This window comes from Rhinoraja longicauda, chromosome 6, assembly GCF_053455715.1.
Source record: "Rhinoraja longicauda isolate Sanriku21f chromosome 6, sRhiLon1.1, whole genome shotgun sequence".
NCBI lineage: Eukaryota > Metazoa > Chordata > Chondrichthyes > Rajiformes > Arhynchobatidae > Rhinoraja > Rhinoraja longicauda.
Window position 1 is genome coordinate 20,918,216 of NC_135958.1, and position 19,239 is coordinate 20,937,454.

The 19,239-nt window shown below is 41.2% G+C and overlaps 1 protein-coding gene across 2 annotated transcripts in view; it reads right to left on the minus strand.

Moving 5' to 3' along the window:
- Positions 1–4,714: 4,714 nt before the first annotated feature.
- The window catches only part of dnaaf1 (dynein axonemal assembly factor 1), a 37,712-nt gene continuing 23,187 nt past the window's right edge, over positions 4,715–19,239 (minus strand). For both annotated transcript variants that reach the window (XM_078401723.1, XM_078401722.1), the window contains exons 13-19: positions 17,463–17,584; positions 16,261–16,427; positions 14,287–14,622; positions 12,035–12,144; positions 10,662–10,730; positions 8,602–8,995; positions 4,715–5,721 (exon numbers count right to left, since the gene is read on the minus strand). In XM_078401723.1, coding sequence (XP_078257849.1) covers positions 5,627–5,721; positions 8,602–8,995; positions 10,662–10,730; positions 12,035–12,144; positions 14,287–14,622; positions 16,261–16,427; positions 17,463–17,584 — 1,293 coding nt within the window. In that variant the 3' untranslated portion in view covers positions 4,715–5,626. The remainder of the gene's footprint in view (positions 5,722–8,601; positions 8,996–10,661; positions 10,731–12,034; positions 12,145–14,286; positions 14,623–16,260; positions 16,428–17,462; positions 17,585–19,239) is intronic.

Genomic DNA, 19,239 nt, shown 5'->3' on the forward strand with positions numbered 1-19,239 from the left:
GTGTCATCACACAACTGTTTCCCAATAGCGAGCAAATTTTAGTGCCACGTCGTTGGCCCCTGCAAGATCCTTCACAGTGCATGTGTCATGCAACATGGCACAACTCAGGAGATGTTCCATAGACTGGAGTCGCAATCTGCCGTATCTTCAGTATGTCCCCACTTCAACATGTTCCATTTGCTCCTCCCCATGCTTGTCCATTGAGACTGCGCCAGATTATCCACGGTTGGCCGGAACCTGGTGGGAGTTTCTCAGAGGGATAGATTGCCATGTGAATGTCTTCCGGAGATTTCTCTAGGCTCTCTTCCCAGAGTTTGAGCCTTCTGGACAACGCGCTGCAGTCCAGGGGATGGACAGAAGAGAGGAATCCTGCGTGATTTCAAGCACTGAGGCAGCAAAGGGTGGTCTTTCATCCTCTGATTGTCTGAGGACTTCTTTTTGACTGGCAACAGCTCTTCTGATTCCAGGAGGTGCAATGCCAGAGAGCAGATAGATGTTGTCAGTCTTGGTAGGTTTCATGCATCCACTGATGCAGCAACACCTTGTATTTAGCATAGGATCAATCTTCCTTGCATGAGCATTGCTGAGCACTCCCATACTGCACAGGCATACTCGGCAGTGGAGAAGCAGAGAGCCAGAGCTGTTGATTGAATGGTTTTAGAATTTGCTCCCCATTTTGAGGTACTCAGCTTTCTAAGAAGAGCATTTCTGGAACTGACTTTTCCTTTAAACTTGAAGGTACTTTATGCTTGGTGATATGTGCTTTATAGGTTCGAAGGGCTAAATGGCCTCTTCCTGCACCTATTTTCTATGTTTAGGTCAGAGATCGATCAAGAGTCACACCGAGATAGACTGGACAGTCACAGTGCTCCAATCTGACTCCATTCCATGATCTTCAACCTTTGATTTGCATACTTGTTCTTCAAGTGGAAGGCACAGACTTGGGTTATAGATGGATTGGCTCTCAGGTGATTCTCTTTGTAGTATGAGGACAGATTGACAAGCCTCACACAGAGTAGCTTCTGCCTCAAGGAAGTTAGCACTTTGGGTTGTAATACACAGGCCACCTGCATAAATGAAACTCCTGGTGTTGGGATGGATAGGCTGGTCGTTAACATAGATATTGAACAAGGTGGGTGCCAGGACACTTCCTTGAGGGAGGCCGTTTTTCTGCCTGCGCCAGCGACTTTCCTGACAGCTCGACAAAGAAGCGTCTGTTTTCAACCAGAGTCTTCACCAGGTTGGTTAGATGCAATTTTTGTATCAAATTAAGTACTTTGTGTAACAGTCGGCGATGGTTTACAGTATCATAAGCGGCTGAAAGGTCTACAAAAACAGCGCCTGTGATAACACCTTTCTGAAAGCCATCCTCTTTGTGTTGGGTGAGATTGAGAAGCTGACCTGGGCAGGACTTTCCAGGCCAGAACCCTGCCTGCTCCTTTATTAGGGGTGGCTCTATCACCTGGCTGAGGCGAGTCAAGATGAGTCACTCAAACAGCTTGTAGGTGTGGCAAAGAAGTGATATTGGCCTGTAGCTCTTTGTTGTTGAAGAATCTTTGCCTGGCTTCAGCAATGCTATGACACGTGTACGACGCCAGATCTTTGGGATGTGACATCTCTCCATGCAGGTGTTAAACATGGTCAGCAACCACTGTTTTGCAGTTGGTCCAAGGTGCTGGATCTGTTCAGTCAACAACCATAGCAGGAGCGTTCTCGTCGCGGTCCCTGTCAGATTCTACAAGTATCTGAGAATCCTGCTACCACACCACACACTGTATCCATCGCTGGAGAAGGTCATTCGGCCCTTAAAGCCAGCACCGCCATTCAATATGATCATGGCTGATCATCCAAAATCTGTACCCCGTTCCTGCTTTGTCTCCATATCCCATGATTCCCTTAGCCCTAAGAGCTAAATATCTCTCTCGTGAAAACATCCAGTGAATTGGCCTCCACTGCCTTCTGTGGCAGAGAATTCCACAGATTCACAACTCTCTGGGTGAAAAAGTTATTTCCTTATCTCAGTCCTAAATGGCCTTCCTCTTATTCTTAAACTGTGACCCCTGGTTCTGGACTCCCCCAACATCAGGATCATTTTTTCTGCATCTAACCTGTCCAATCCTTTAAGAATTTTATATGTTCCTACAAGATCCCAGCTCATCCTTCAAAATTCCAACGAACACAAGCCCAGTCAACCCATTCTTTCATCATAAGTGACTCCCGCAATCCAGGGAATTAACCTGGTGAACCTACACTGCACTCCCTCAATAGCAATAACGTTCTTCCTCAAATTAGGAGACTAAAATTGCACACAATACTCCAGGTGCGGTCTCACCAGGGCCAACTACAGTAGGATCTCCTTGCTCCTAAGCTCAAATCCTCTCGCAATAAAGGCCAACACGCCGTTGGCTTTCTTCACTGCCTGCTGTACCTGCATGCTTACTTTCAGTGACCAGGTCCGTTGCACCTTCCCTTCTCCTAATCTAACACCATTCAGATAACAATCTGCCTTCCTGTTCTTGCTACCAAAGTGGATAACCTCACATTTATCCACAATATAGTGCATCTGCCATGCTTCTGCCCACTCACCCAACCTATCCAAGTCACCCTGTAGCCTCATGGCATCCTCCTCGCAGCTCACACTTCCACCCAGCTTTGTGTCATCCGCAAACTTAGAGATGTTACATTTAATTCCCTCGTCTAAATCGTTAATATATATTGTAAACAACTGGGGTCCCAGCACCAAGCCTTGCGGCACCCCACTAGTCACTGCCTGCCATTCTGAAAAGGACCCGCTAATTCCTACTCTTTGCTTCCTGTCTGCCAACCAGTTCATTACCCATATCAATACCCTACCCCTGATACCATCTATATACTAAAACCCTCGTTTGTTATCTTGTTTGTGGCTGAACTTCAGCCAAAATGGTACACGATAGCGCGACAATTTTAGGCCCACCATACTCACCATTGTCACTTTAGTGATAATGCAAGTAGTTTTATTCAAATCGGTGTTATATTTTTTAAGTTATTCACATTTTAAAGTTTAAAAGGAGGGGAGGGGGAGGGGAGGAGGGAAGGGGGAGGGGAGGAGAGAAGGGGAGGAGGGAGGGGGAAGGGGGGAGAAGGGAGAGGGGAGGGGGGGTTGAGGAGAGGGGGGGGATAGGGTGCTGCACCAATGCAGGAGAGGTTTGGGCCCAACGGGTCCACTTTGTCTAGTGTGCTTTAATTTTGCACACTAATCCCTTGTGTGGGACCTTGTCAAAAGCTTTTTGAAATCCAGATACACCACATCCACTGGCTGCTACTCTGTTACAGACTACAATCTACGTTGCTGCACTATTTAGGAAAGAAAATGCAGATGCTTGTTTACACTGAAGATAAGTACAAAAAGCTGGAGTAACTCAGCAAATCGGGAAGCATCTCTGGAGAAAAGGAATAGGTGACGTTTCGGGTCGAGACTCCTGCCTACTGTCTGATGAAGGTTCTCGACCCGAAACGTCATCTGTTTATTTTCTCCAGCGACGTTGCCTGACCCACTGAGTTACTCCTGCATTTTGTATCTATCTTCTCCGTTGTTACACTATCTGACGAGAAACCATTAAAGTGACGAAACGGTCTGCTTTTGAAGCAACGCAGTCCGCCATTGCAGGATAAACTGCCAAGCCTTGAATCGCTCGTTTGATTTGGGCCAGGTCCTCCACCTTCCCTACATCAGAGCCCTGAAACAAACCAGCTGTGTCATAAAGTCATGCAGCTATACAACATAGAAACAGGTCTTCCAGCTCAACTAGTCCATGCCAACTGAGTTAGTCCCATTTGCCTGCATTTATCGCCCACATCCCACAAAATCCTTCTCATCCATATATCTGTACAGATATATTTAAAAGTCTGTCGCTTCCTCTAGCAGTTTATCCCAGAGTGAAGCAGCTGCTCAAGAAAAATAACAGTGTTCAATTGATCCATGCCCCTCATGATTTTGTACACTTCAACACTCCAAAGAAAAAAGTCCCCAGCCTATCCAGTCTCTCCATATAACTCAAGCCCATGTAACATCCTGGAAAATCTCTTCTGCACCATTACCATGGGCAGAAGAGATACCATGAAGGAATTCATTAATTAATTCCTTCTTAGTCCAACGTGACAGGAACTGCAGAATTCCAAGTGGTCAAACCAATGACGTATTGATTTCCCAACGCTTCTATGTACTCAATACCCTTCCCAATGAAGACAAGGATGCCAAATGCCTTCTTTCCTACTCTGTCCATCTGAACTGTGACTGTCAGGATACCATGCACCTTTACTCCAAGATCTTTCTGTTCTGTAAGTCCTGCCCCGGTTTTGACATGCCAAAGTGCAACATTTCACAATTGTCAGAGTTAAATGCTATATGCCATTCCTTGGTCCACCTTCCCAACTGGTTGAGATCCTTATATAAACTTAGATACTCTTCCTCATTGTCGACTATGCCATCAATTTACATAGAAAATAAGTGCAGGTGTAGGCCATTCGGCCCTTCAAGCCAGCATCGCCATTCAATATGATCATGGCTGATCATACAAAATCAGTGCCCCATTCCGGCTTTTTCCCCATATCCCTTGATTCGGTTAGATTTTAGGTGTCATCTGCTAATTTAGTAACAATGTTAACGTTCAGAGTAATTGAACTCATCATATTTATAAATTACATTGATAAATCTGATTGTTGCCAACAGTGCATCATTTAATATTTACTCCAAATAAACAGAACTAATACCATCTTATCGTTTACAAATTTTCTTAACCAGAAGCAGAGTTAGAAATTCTTCAGTAATTCAGATTGAGGTTACTGGAGTAGCTTCTTTATTCTCCGAACTTTAATCCAGCAGAAAGCATATTGTAGACAGAATGAAAATGGATTGCGTGGAAAGGAAGAAATCAAGGTCCATTTGGGATTTAGAGTAACGAGAAGACATGACCAGGCAGACAAAAGAAAGCCTCAAGGTCGTGCACAAAGCCATAAGGAAATGCAATATCATCACTAGCCCCCAAGGACCTCTAGCCCATGACAGCACAAAATGGAAAAGCAACATTTTGACTGGTATCAGAACCTCAAGGTCATGTATAGGGACCATACAGCGAGACTGGAAGGAGCCCATTCCATTTTTTAAATTATCCTCTCCAATAATCCCCCAACCACAGATTTTACCATTCGCCTGCAAATCAGCAAAAGTTAACAACTGAGAATTAACTGACCAAACATTGTTTGGGATGCGGGTGGAAACAGGTGAACCCGGTGGAAACAATTGAATTTGGATATCTGGCATTGCCTTCCTGGGTTGCACTAGGGGCTGAGGGTTTTATTTTGTTATTGCCCCATGTTGGGTTTTTCATTCTTTTTATTCCGTCCCCATGGATGGGACCCATGTTTCCTTCCCTCCACACCTTGGCTTCCGAGTTTTTTTTGATGTAATATTATAAATATAAAATCATTTATTAAAATATAACGCAAAATAGCTTCAAGAGCATATTTTAGAACACAATATTATTAAATAGCAAGGAAAATTAACATTGTTTTGTTTAACAAGAACTCTATATCAGTTACATTTCCTGTAAATCTGAGTTTTTTTCAATTGTCTTTTAAAATGGACTTCTCAATCTAGTCCAAACTCAATGTCGTCAATGCTGATACGTCCTAGTTCCAAATTTGCTAATTCTTCTTGAATTTGTTGATCCTTTGGGCCATGTTCTAAAAAGATGAATAAACATAAAATGATGAATGAGATTTCCATCTTAGATATCTACACTGCAAGATCAGATTCACATTAGATCAGGAAATAGAGGGCAAATACCTGAATGATTATTTTCTTTACATACCATCTTTGTTTTCATTTGTACAATTCTATCTACATGTTATGTTCTCGGGTTTACAATAAAAGCTATGTAACAAGCTGGTGAGAATGATTGCAGCTTAATTAAGTTACATTTAAAGTTGATACTTTCTGACTTGTAACAGTACAATACAAGAATAGATTCTTCAGCCCATAATGTGGTGCTGAACTTGAATCCAAGTTAAACTAATCACCTCAGCCTGCCTAAATTGTCCAAAAGACTGTTTGAGACTCAGTTGGATTATCTCCCAGTATCAAACTTCCCTGCCTTAATCCATAGGCTATCATACAGCAATAATCCATTTACAGAAATCAATTTCTCAGCTCCTGGTGCCTCTTCACTAAGGCTCTTCTCCACCATTAGTAGTAGCGGGGAATAAAGAAATGGCAGACACATTTACCATGTTTTTTGCATCAGGCTTCACAGCGAAAGACACCATCAACATGACAGAAATTCAAAAGAGTTAGGGGCGGAAGTTAGTGGAGTGGCTATTACTAAGAAGGTGCTTGGGAAACTGAAATGGCTGCAGGTGAATAAGTCACCTGGACCAAATGGACTACACCTCATGGTTCTGAAAAAGGTAAATTTGGAGATTGAGGAGGCATTAGTATTGATCTTTCAAGAATCACTAGAGTGAGAAGTGGTCCCGTAGGGCTAGAGGGCAAATGTTATGCCACTGTTCAAGCAGGGAGCATTGCAAAAGAGGGGAAACTATAGGCCGGTTAGCTTAATTTAAGTTAATGATAAGATTTTAGAGTCCATTATTAAGGATGAGGTTTCCGAGGACTCAGAAGCGCATCATAAAATAGGCCAAAGTCAGCATGGTTTTGTGCCTGACAAATCAATTGTAATTCTTTGAGGAAGCAAGTAGCAAGATAGACAAAGGAGAGTAAGTCGATGTTGTTTACTTGGATTTTCAGAAGGCCTTTGATAAGGTGCCACACATGAGGCTGCTAAACAAGATGAGAGTCTATGGTATTAGAAGATACTAGCATAGATAGCAGGTTGGCAGAAGGTAAATAGTGGGAATCATATCATATACATACAGCCGGAAACAGGCCTTTTCGGCCCTCCAAGTCCGTGCCGCCCAGTGATCCCCGTACATTAACACTATCCTACACCCACTAGGGACAATTTTTTACATTTACCCAGCCAATTAACCTACATACCTGTACGTCTTTGGAGTGTGGGAGGAAACCGAAGATCTCGGAGTAAACCCACGCAGGTCACGGGGAGAACGTACAAACTCCTTACAGTGCAGCACCCGTAGTCAGGATCGAACCTGAGTCTCCGGCGCTGCATTCGCTGTAAAGCAGCAACTCTACCGCTGCGCTACCGTGCCGCCCTTAATAAAAGGTGGGGTTTACTGGTTGGCTGCCACTGGCTAGTGGTGTTCCACAGAGGTCAATGTTGGCTCCGCTATTCTTTACGTTGTATATTAATGATTTGGATGATGGAATTGATGGGTTGTGGCCAAGTTTGTGGATGATATGAAGATAGGTGGAGAGGCAGGTAGTGTAGAGGAAGCAGGGAGTCTACAGAAGAACTTGGACAGGTTGGGAGAAGGGGCAAAGAAGTGGCAGATGGAATACAGCGTAGCAAAGGTTGTGGTCATGAACTTTGGTGGTAGGAATAAAGGCATAGACTACTTTCTCAATGGGGAGAAGATTCAGAAATCGGAGGTGCAAAGGAACTTAGGAGTGGTGCTGCAAGATTCCCAAAGGTTAATTTGCAGGTTGAATCGGTAGTAAGGAAGGCAAATACAATGTTAGTATTAATTTTGAGTGGACTAGAGTATAAAAGCACGGATGGAATGTTGAGCCGAACTTTATAAAGCGCTAGTCAGACTGCATGTCGAGTATTGTGAGTAGTTTGAGGTGCATATCTGAGGAGGGATGTGCTGACATTGGAGAGGGTCCAGAGAAGGTTTATGAGAATGATCCAGGGGATGATTGGGTTAATGCATGATTGGCGTTTGACAGCTCTGAGCCCACAGTCACTGGAGTTTAGATAAGGGAGTTCTCATTGAAACTTACCCAGTAGTGAAAGGCCTGAATAGAGCGGATGTGGAGAGGATGCTTCCACGAGTGAGAGAGTCTCGGACCAGTGGGCATAACTTCAAAATAAAAGGACGTACCATGAGAAAGGAATTGAGGAGGAATTTCTTTAGCCAGAGGGTGGTTAATCTGTGGAATTCACTGCCATAGATGGCTGTGGAGGCCAAGTCACCAGATATTTTCAAAGCAGAGATTGACAGGTTCTTGATTAGTAAAGGTGTCGGAGGTTATGGGGAGAAGACAAGAGAATGGGATTGAGAGGGAAGATATAGCAGCAATTGAATGGTGGAAAAGACTCAATGGGCTGATTGGCCTAATTCTGTTCCTATGACATATGAACATGAACTTATGAGTTCTTCTTGCTTTAAACCTCAGGGTTATTTCCCATTGTCAGCTCTCAATGCTTATTTCACCGAGTTATTTACTGGTGCCAATTCTCAGTGCTTCTTTTCCTATGATTTCCCAAGTCTCTGCTGTTCTTACCCCCACATTATCTCCCATACAAGTTTTCTGCACTTCTTCCCTGGGCTATTTCCCAATGCTAATTATCAGTATTTTTCCATAGGTTAATCCCTGGCTCCAACTCTCATTAGTTATTTTACTTCCATATTTATTTCCTATTATCAGCAAATGATTTCACCCTGGGATAAGTTCCCACCATTGGCTCTCATCAATTTTACCTGGTATTGACTTGACGTTCTCGATAAAAAGCTGGTTAGAGATTTCCTCAAACAGCAGCTTCTTCGGCTTATCACCCTCACCTTCATCAGATAGGGTGTTTAACTCAATCAGAAAACTGTTATTCATTTCAGTAGTGCCTTTCTCGGGATTTCCTTCACTAACTAACAAGCTTCCTAATTCGCTGATACTATGTTGTATTGCAGGCTTTAGATCCAAAGCTCCTTTTGTTGTCTCCTGGCCGGACGGACCAATAAACTTTTTTTCCTTTGTAGAACTTTCCCCATTAGGTTGCTCAGTTATCTCCTCTATTAGGGTTTGTACTCCATCCTCCAAGATGGAATTACTGTAATTACATCTAGAAGCAAGCACTTCAATCTTTGCATGATGATTTGTCTGAAAGAAGAATAGAATATTTTATGTTTTTGAGTTGTACTTCTGAAAATATAATTACCTCTGAGATATCATCCGCTTAACAGGTTTAGAGATCTCCTTCATGGTATTTTAAAAATAACAGTCATTGAATCTCATTTTAGATTATAATCATCAGCCATTCAATAAACTACATTCAACCCACTCATGCGAATAGTACTAATAATTCCGTTGGCAAACTGGAGAGGAATTATCTTTGGCAATTTAGTTAGAACCTGCGGCCAGCATGCATTTAGAAGAGGTTCCAATGTGTGTCTGCACTTCTGAAGACAATAGGAGTAATTCCACAAGGGTGGACTGCACTTGAACAGGAAGAGAGCTTGTGGAACGGTAATATTATAAATGTGCAAATCAGCTCAGTTCGGAAGGAAGTGTGAAGGCAGGGAAAAGTCTGAGTGCAAGTAAAATTACTATAAAACTGTAGACATGAAAGAATTTGGTTGGAAGTCTGCTACACGGATTAAAGACTAGTTTCACTTTTCTTTTGTATATAAAAATAAGTAGAAAAAATGATGAACAGTGAACCCCAGTGCCTGGATAATAAACTGAGCAAATTAAGTGCAATTCTTCTTCTAATCTCTTTATCATACTAAATTCCCTTCTTTTTGTACGTTTACATTACTTCCTCTTTCTGATGCTTTGATTTTGTTTGTCCCATATCTTTATTCTTCATGCCACAAGATGATATAGTGTCAAGAGCAATTTATTAAAGTCTTAAAAATAATTGGCAAAAGAATCAGATGCTCATCAAAAATGATTTTTCACTCAATAATGTTTCCAATCAGAATACATTACTTCAAAATAGCATTAGAAGGACAGTCAAAATAAGTGCCGAAACAGTTCTGGGAATATAATTTGAAACGGGGATATATTGCAAGTGAATGGGATAATAGGTGCGGTATTGCAGTTGTGTTTGTTGTCATGGTCTATGTATGTAAGCTTTTAAATCAGATAGCTCAACGGGCTTACTGCATTCCGAGGGACATTGTAATCATCCAAATGGGCACAAAGTGCTGGACTCAGCGGATCAAGCAGCATCTCTGGAGAACATGGATAGGTGACATTTTGGTGTGTTTGTCTGATTCAGTTCTCAAGTAAGCCCTGGAAGTGTCATGAAAAAATATGTATGATTTCATGTCAGCTCTGCAAGGTGCAGGCATGTCCAGAGTGGGCCAGCCTTATCCATTACTCATGGCGACACAGTGGAGCAGCAGTGGGAGCTGCTGCCTCACAGCATCAGAGACCCAGGTTCAATACTGTCTAAGGGTGCTGTCTGTACATTCTCCCTGTGACAGCATGGGTTTTCCCTGGGTGCTCTGGTTTCGTCCAATATTTTAAAGACATGTAGGTTTGTAGGTTAATTGGCTTCTGTAAATTGCCTCTAGTGTGTAGGATCCGAAATTGGGATAACATAGAACTAGCGTACGTGTGATCAAAGATCAGCATGGACTCGGTGGGCGAAGAGACTGTTTCCAAACAGTATCTTTAAACCCATGGCATAGAGATTAGAACTCAGCCAAATTGCCCAACTGACATATCTTAAAGACCCAGTGGGTTGATTAACAATTTAAAAGTCAAGGCCAAATACAGTTGAAAAGTAACTGGAAGTGAACAAAACACAGCGGATTACCTTGTCACTTAAAGTCTGTTCAGCCTCTGACAGGTCACTCATATCTACATCTTCCAGATCAGGTAAATCCTGCAAAGCAGCACGAAGTTGAAACTATCGTCTGTGAAGTTATTTACAGCAAACAACTAGATTTAAATCTCGATAGGTGCAAATAATTGATTAAAGGTTCTTCAAGGATAACCAACTTTTAAATACAAGCAATAATCACATGAGATCTGAACAAGTTAAATCCATAATTAAATCTATCAACATAAATGTCCATTACGAGTAAATCGGTTTAGTTTCTTGATTAAAGGCTTGATAAAATGTGATTGCACATCACTGGGACTTTGTCCCCTTATCTGCTTTCTGCAATATGAAAGCGTTATCACAGCTCGGGTTATAACCCAGTTGTTTTAAATTAGACAGGTTAAAAAAAGCCTAAACCATAGGAATGCCTATTGTTTTTTCAAGAAATATGAATGGTAGCATGCCATTAACAAGAATTAACATGCCATCCTTTACTGCCTCTTTCCCACCAGCTAACTTGAAGAATAGGAACAGAAGCAGATCACTAGCACCTCAAAACCGTTCTGACTTCATTTAGGTCACAGCCGACTTGTATCTCAATACATACTTAACATACTTCCAAAGGACAAAGGTAAACTAGTGAAGTGGACACATCCGAAACAGTGAAATTCTGAAATTTACTGGTGGGAATGAGTCGCGGTAAAATAAATAAAGTAATACAATTTTAAAGTGAGATTGGAAATGGGGAGGCAAAGGGGTTGCATACACAAATATTTTCATGGCTAAAAAAAAGACAAAATTCTCAGCTACAAAAAAGAAAGGTTTCGCTGAACATTTATATATTTGGTTAGGGCTCAGATGTAACCAACTCCATACCAGCGGAAGGCTGTTAATACCTTAGAAAGCCTCAAAGGACCTTTTAGTGAAGCGTAATGTGGAGAGGGTTCAGTTAGGTGAACAAACCAAGGAAGCTGGAATACCCTTTTTCTGCAGCGCAGATTTAATTGATGTGATTGATCCTGCATGATTTTGATTAGGTATATAACAAATATTTTTTTCCACTAGCAAAAGGAACTTAGAAACTGAATAAAAGGTAAAAGCAAAACAAACAGTATGGGATGGAATAATTATTTTACAGTGGTGCCATCTGTAAAACTGACAAAAGCATATTCAATAGGGACCATCAAAAGGGAGTGAGGTAGACTGACATCCCTGCAAAGTTGACTTGCCAGGAAAAAGCATGAGACATTGATTAGTTCTTTCAAAGAGAGGGCCACCTTCAAAGTGGTGGCACAGCTATCAGGAGTCATATGGACTCCTGAGATCTGAAGTTGATAAATCCGGACCATTTATTTTCAACTCACATCAATGTAAAGATTTTGTTCCTCTTCCAAGTAGATGGTCTCCATGGTATCTGGCTCATCCAGTTCTGTCACTAGAAACTCCTGAGCAGTCAGTGATTTTGGTGGCATATCTAACCAGTCAGAAAGACAAACTGAGCCAGAGCATTTCAAACAGTTCCACTACAAATCAACAGGGTAAAAGTACCTCAGTTAACCTTTTTAAAAATGTCCATTCTATCTGTGCAGCCAGTAATGCAAGTCATTAACACATTTGTTTCTGAAGCAAAGACATTAGCTAGTTGAGAATCAGCTGTGGTTACTAAAGAGGAAATGATGGTGACAATAATAGAATATTGTGCCTCAGATCTGAAATTTCAGGAAACGTCTTGTTAACAGCTGCCAGTCACCTCTGTATTCTCCAAGATCAGAGAGAAACCACAGCAATATTTTCATTGAAAGATTGTAAGTTAAAAGGAATCTGAGGATTTTTGAAACCAAATTTCCTGCCAATGGTCAAAATAGTCAATTCGTTGCCTGCTACTAATGAAGTGATATAGATGCATTGACACAGGGCATGGATTCCGGGAATTCTTTCAGGAAGCGAGTGGGTGTTAGGGCATAGGGTATGCAGGCAGACCATCTGAAACCCCTGGGCAATCATGGAAATGAAATGGAAGAAGACAGATCACAGCAACGTCTGACAAACAAGGTTTCTCCATGATGACAAAAGGACACAAGAAGGTGTGTTTCTGCCATCTTTAGGGAAAAGACATTGAAGGGATAAGACAGCAGACAAAGGGCACCAAAAAAGAAAGTCAGGCATTTTACTCCAACAATTTACCCTTGGATTTTTTTTAATGGATTTTGATTCCCACAGATATTAAAGCCCATTCACTCCAGTTAATCCAGTAACAGCTCACTTCCCTGCCCCAGCAAAACTCCTGCTGGGATTGGGATTGACCTCGGAAATTGCAGCAGATAGTGGATTGGATTATAGACAATAGACAATAGACAATAGACAATAGGTGCAGGAGTAGGCCATTCAGCCCTTCGAGCCAGCACCGCCATTCAATGCGATCATGGCTGATCACTCTCAATCAGTACCCCGTTCCTGCCTTCTCCCCATACCCCCTCACTCCGCTATCCTTAAGAGCTCTATCCAGCTCTCTCTTGAAAGCATCCAACGAACTGGCCTCCACTGCCTTCTGAGGCAGAGAATTCCACACCTTCACCACTCTCTGACTGAAAAAGTTCTTCCTCATCTCCGTTCTAAATGGCCTACCCCTTATTCTTAAACTGTGGCCCCTTGTTCTGGACTCCCCCAACATTGGGAACGTGTTTCCTGCCTCTAATGTGTCCAATCCCCTAATTATCTTATATGTTTCAATAAGATCCCCCCTCATCCTTCTAAATTCCAGTGTATACAAGCCCAATCGCTCCAGCCTTTCAACATACGACAGTCCCGCCATTCCGGGAATTAACCTAGTGAACCTACGCTGCACGCCCTCCATAGCAAGAATATCCTTCCTCAAATTTGGAGACCAAAACTGCACACAGTACTCCAGGTGCGGTCTCACCAGGGCCCGGTACAACTGTAGAAGGACATCTTTGCTCCTATACTCAACTCCTCTTGTTACGAAGGCCAACATTCCATTGGCTTTCTTCACTGCCTGCTGTACCTGCATGCTTCCTTTAGTGATAGGTTTGTTCTACTGAACTTTTTCAAGACAATTCCGATCTTTGGAAATTAACCCAATGATTCCAGAGTTCACGTGCAAGACAATGGGAGTTCCTCATGCATTGAATGCGCTCGTGCATCACAGAATCAGACACTGGTGATGCTGCAGTGCAGAGTATACAATTGGGCTTCAAAAGTAGGAAAAGCCATCTATAAACAGAGTGCCTCATTAAGAACACCAACTACAAAATAAAGCACTTTGGTTCAACATTTCCTCAACATATTAGGAATATAACATAAATCAGCACATCCAAGCATGCCCATAATAAATAGGAGCAGGAAATGCATAGCAGATAATTCCAGCCAAGATGCAGTTTCAGAAAAATGTTTTACTGGAGTGATATGATGAATGACTTCCACTGGCCTTTCGCTTGTGTCCCCTGGGATTAGTGATGAGCATTTTCTTATAAATAAACCTTTGTATTCTGGGATTTGTATTTTGTCAAAGGATAATGCTGCCTTGATTTTCAGTTATCAATTTTTCTGCATGTTTCAGTGATATCATAAAGTGGCAATATAATTAATGCACATTAACCTGCAGCATCACTAAAGGCAGCGCTCTGCAATTGGACAGAGATACCAAGTGAAGACGATGAGATCTTTTCCTCTGATTGCATAAGTTCAGCCTCACTCGCTCTCTCTGAATTGAATGGCTGCTTTCTCTGGTCTGCCAATAGCAAACCTGATCCTCCCTGCTGGTTCTGGGTGGCAAACTTTGGACTTTCCTGTTCTGTGTTTTGTTGCCAGTGCGCCGGGTTCTCTTCCTGGATTGTTAATACATTGTGCACAAACTTATCAATCTTTTGTTGGGACTCTGCATCTGAGGAACAATGTATTGTCTCAGGCACAGTCTCTGTAGAATAATTTTCACCTAGAAATAAAATAAGGAGGATTACACCACAACAAAATATAAATACATTTCAGGACACAAAGTGCCAGAGTAACTTAGTGGGTCAGGCAGCAATTTTGGAGAACATGAACCCTTCTACGGACTGAAAAATAGTTTTGACCCAAAATGTCACTTATCCATGTTCTCCAGAGATGCAGCCTGACCTGCTGATTTACTCTAGCACATTGTGTCTCTTTGTAAACCAGCATCTGCAGTTCATTGTGTCTCGATAAATACATTTCATCACTTCTTCAAAACAAAACTGTCCTCCACAACTTTACATCCAACCCAGTTTTGGTTGTCTTGCACAATGTTTTGACTAAATTTGGTTTTTCAAACACAGCTTTAAAATTGTTAATGGCTAAAGCACTAAACAGGGGCGAGACCAACTTTGATAGTATTAGACAGGAACTCGTAAAACTTGATTAAAGTAGGTTGTTTGTGGGCAAAGTGACATCTGGAAAGTGGGATTATTTTATGTGTGAAAGAGACAGTTCAAGGTAAGCATGTTCTTGTTAGAGTGAAGGACAAGATAGGCAGGAGTAAGGAACCATAAAAGAAAGGAGGCATGGGTCATGAACTTACCCAGCCTGGATTAAGTGTACCCCTGGAGGAGTATAAGGGATTGAGGAACATACTTAAGAAGGAAACCAGGGGGGCGAAAAGGGGCATGATATCACTGACAAATAAGATTATAGAAAATCCAAAGAGATATTGTAATTATATTAAAGGTAAAAAGGCCAATGAAGGAATAGAGTCCCTCAGAAACTAAAGATGCAGTCTCTGTGTGGAGCTTCCAGAGATGAGTAAGGTACACAATAAATATTTCTTCTATTTTTTTACTGAGGAAAAAGACATGAAAACATTGAAACGGGAAAATCGGTGGCGACGTCTTGAGGACAGTCCATATTACAAACTAGAACGAGCTGGATATCGTAAAATATAATGGTAAATAAATCTCCTGGGTTGATCACATATATCAAAATAAACTGACGGAGGCTAGAGAAGAAATTTCAGGAGCTTTGGCTCAGATATATGAATTATCATTAGACAAGTGTTGCAAGGTTTTTGAGAGCCTGAGCTATATAGGGAGAGGTTGGGCATGCTAGGATAATATTATTAAAGTGCAGGGAGTTAAGGGAAGTGGAAGTAGTAAGGCACGTACAATAACAACATTTAAAAGACATTTGGACAAATACATGGCTAGGAAAGATTTAGAGGGAAATTGGCCAAATCGGGATATATGGGCTAGCTTAGATGATGCATCTTGGTCATCATGGACAAGTTGGACTAAAAGGCCTGTCTCCCTGCTGTTTGACTCTATCTGGAACCATAGGTCACAGTAAATGACTAAGGATATCCAATGTGGCTCCAATCAGATTAGGAACATGGAAACGTTCATTTGCAGAATTATTTGTAGGTGTGTTTTTCAAATTAGGTTCATGGAGAGGAAATGCTTAATGTGAATTTGAGTCTGACATCAGCACATTGCACTCATACCCCAATTCATGATGCCCCTCAGAAGAAATATTAGCACAAAACGGTTCAATGGTTTTGGTCTGTGAAGTGTGCAGAATGTGTAGCTCCTTTAAAGATTTTAAGCAACAGCTCAGCTTCTACCTTTTGCTTCCATTTCTTGCAGCCTACATTTCTCCTCGGCCTTCTTTTTGATCGCTGTCAAGGCATCAATACTTTCCTGTATTTTTCTCCGTTCACTTGTTTCCCATTGTTTCCTCTCTTCCTTCTCAGCAGTCCATCCTCCTCGATCCCAGGCCTCTGCACATGCCCTGCAGGAGAATACATGGAGATTGGTTAGGATTTATGTGCTTCTACAATCAAGCGTGAATATTTTGAGCTATTACGTTGTTTCCATTTATAACTATATCTATGTAAAGGGCAATAGAATTTCTCAAAGTTAATGCCCAAATATTGCACCATAGACTTTTGTTTGTGGGACAGTACTTGTTTAAATGTTTATTAAATGGCACCAGGTAAAATGGTTGTAACAATCATCTTCTCTGTTCACTAATTTTATTCCGAGAATGGAACTGCTGTCCTGCATAGTCTGGCACAATGGGCCAAACACACTGTCTTTCCTCAGAGCAAATATACATTGCTGATGGTGCCAAGATTCAATGAACAAAATATGACAACTGATGCAATGGATGTTTCCAGTTTACATGATAGCATTAAAAGTTTGAATTTTATTTTGAATTATTTACATGGTTTGTTAAAAAGGGTTCTATCTGAACATAATTGGTCCCGCATTGAAGAATTTGATTATTACAATCTAGTTTTATATTATGAAACTCAAAGCAACATTAGCATTTAGCTAATGACATGGCACACAACCACTGTGTAAACATGACAGATCTCTCCACCAATGCTGTACATTGGTGGAACACAATAAATAGTACAAAATAGCAAATATGATTTTGTAAATGTCCAACTGAAAACTAAAATTAAGTGACTTTTCCCAATGACCTTATATTTAATATTCTTTGAATCAGAAACCGTGATCTGTTAAATGCTAAATATTGGTCAACAAAATAGCAAGGACATGCTGAAGAAAGTTAGTAGAAATTCAAAATGAAGTAGAAACCTACAGCAGGAAATGCTCATTTCGGTTTGTAGCTGCAATAAAAATTAAATTACAAGGGCCAGTTTCGATTGTGAGAATGAACAAAGCTGCACAAGTGCCAAATGTGCTTCAGCGCTTGAGAGGTAGGCATTTGCAAACCATAGAAAATAATTTCTAGAAAAGATCTCAGGGGATAAATAGGTTTAACTTTAGTTCACTCAAGTACTGCTCGGTTACGTACCTATCTTTTGGAAAAACTGGATGGTCATCCAGGTATGTTAGCTGCTTCAGGCGCACAATCAACTCCTTCCTGTAGTTAGGGATTATTTTGATAACTTCATTTCCCATCAGGTTCAACACTCGCTGTGTAAAAAAGGTGAAAAACAGATTGTGCAGAAGGTCTCTGGCAGCACATTGTTCTGCAACATAGTGAAAATGACGAATGTGGTTCTTTTTACCTGGCTGGTGTTGCTAATTACTCTCTCGTATTTTTTTCCCTGTATTTTCCTACTTGAAATTTCCTCTGCCCTCTTACTATCTTCATCTACTTGTGTTGTGTTTGTTAACCCCTCTTCTTCCTCTCCCGTTTCTACCACGCCTTATTCCTATTCTGAACTCTGTATTTTCAAGAAAATGAGAAAATAGGAGGCCACTCTAACCCCCAAGGTAGCCCAAATATTCATTATGATTGAGGTTGATCTGCCCCAAGTCTCATCTCCTCTTCTGTACCAATTCTTCTTCGGACAGTCATTCCATCCTCCAATTAGCCTAGTGAATCCATTTTGGACTGCCTCCAGTGCAAATACAAATCTCTTTTGAACTGCCTCTAATGTTACCAAAACTTTTCTATTCTTCACAATGCTCATAAAAACCTACATTTATGACCAAGCTTTTGATTACCTGTCCTAAATACCTTTGCATGGCTTGGTGTCACGTTTTGTCCCACGTGACTCCTTATAACTTGAGTATTAAATTTCCAACACAATGGCTATTCATTGCTGTACCAGTAATATCCGGGTGCTTTTGTTTCTAAATAACTCCAAATACTTCCCTCCTTTATATTTTTCATCACCTCTTTTGCTGCGAGACAATAGGAAGCAGCTTGGAATGGAGTGAAATTTTTTAAATAATCCACAAGTAAACAGACATCAAGCTGAAAGCAGTTGCATCAGGTGAATATAAGTAGGTTATGAAAATTTTTTTAAACTGTAGAAATAAGGAACTGCAGCTGCTTAAATCCTGAGTAAAACATAAAGCGTTAGAGAAACTCAGCAGGTCAGGCAGCATCTCTGGAGGACATAGATAGATGATGTTTCAGGTCAGGACCCTTAAAAAAAACTATGGATGCTAAACTAGAAATGCTGGAAATTACAGTTCTGACAGCATCTGTAAACAAAGAAATGTTTCAGGTTGATGATCCTTTATCACATTCCCAGTTCTGAGGAAGAGTGTGTAACTCAAGAGAATAACTCTGTTTCTCTTTCCACAAACAGGCTATTTCCTGATGACAACTGTAAAAGCAACTGATCCAAATTAATCTCAGACGTTTAAAGTGGGGTCAATGCTTGTAAGATAGACTTCCTGGGAATATCAGGTGTGGATAGCACCTGAGTGATCTACATAGTGAAACTGCTCGCATTTGGGCCGTTTTGCCAATTAAGGTACTTGGCTCAAACATAGCTATTTTTTGTCATCTTTACTCCAATCACAGTATGAGCTAGCTGATCATTTGTTGCTGTTTAGCAAAAGAAAGCAGATATCATTGGCTGTAAAGTGATCAACTAAATATCGAGAGGTTGTTGTCAACCTCTTGTCAACCTTTTAGTTTCAAACGTCTGATCAATTAAACACTGGAAATGGGTGTCAGAATCTTCTCATGTCCCAGCTATTACTTCTAGTTCTCATATCAGCCTCCCAAACACACTTCCAAAAGTAGCTTTGGGACATTCCCCAAATCTGGACATGCTCACATAAGCTCAAGCCTCACAAACCTATTCTTTGGTTTAAGGAGTCTTCTG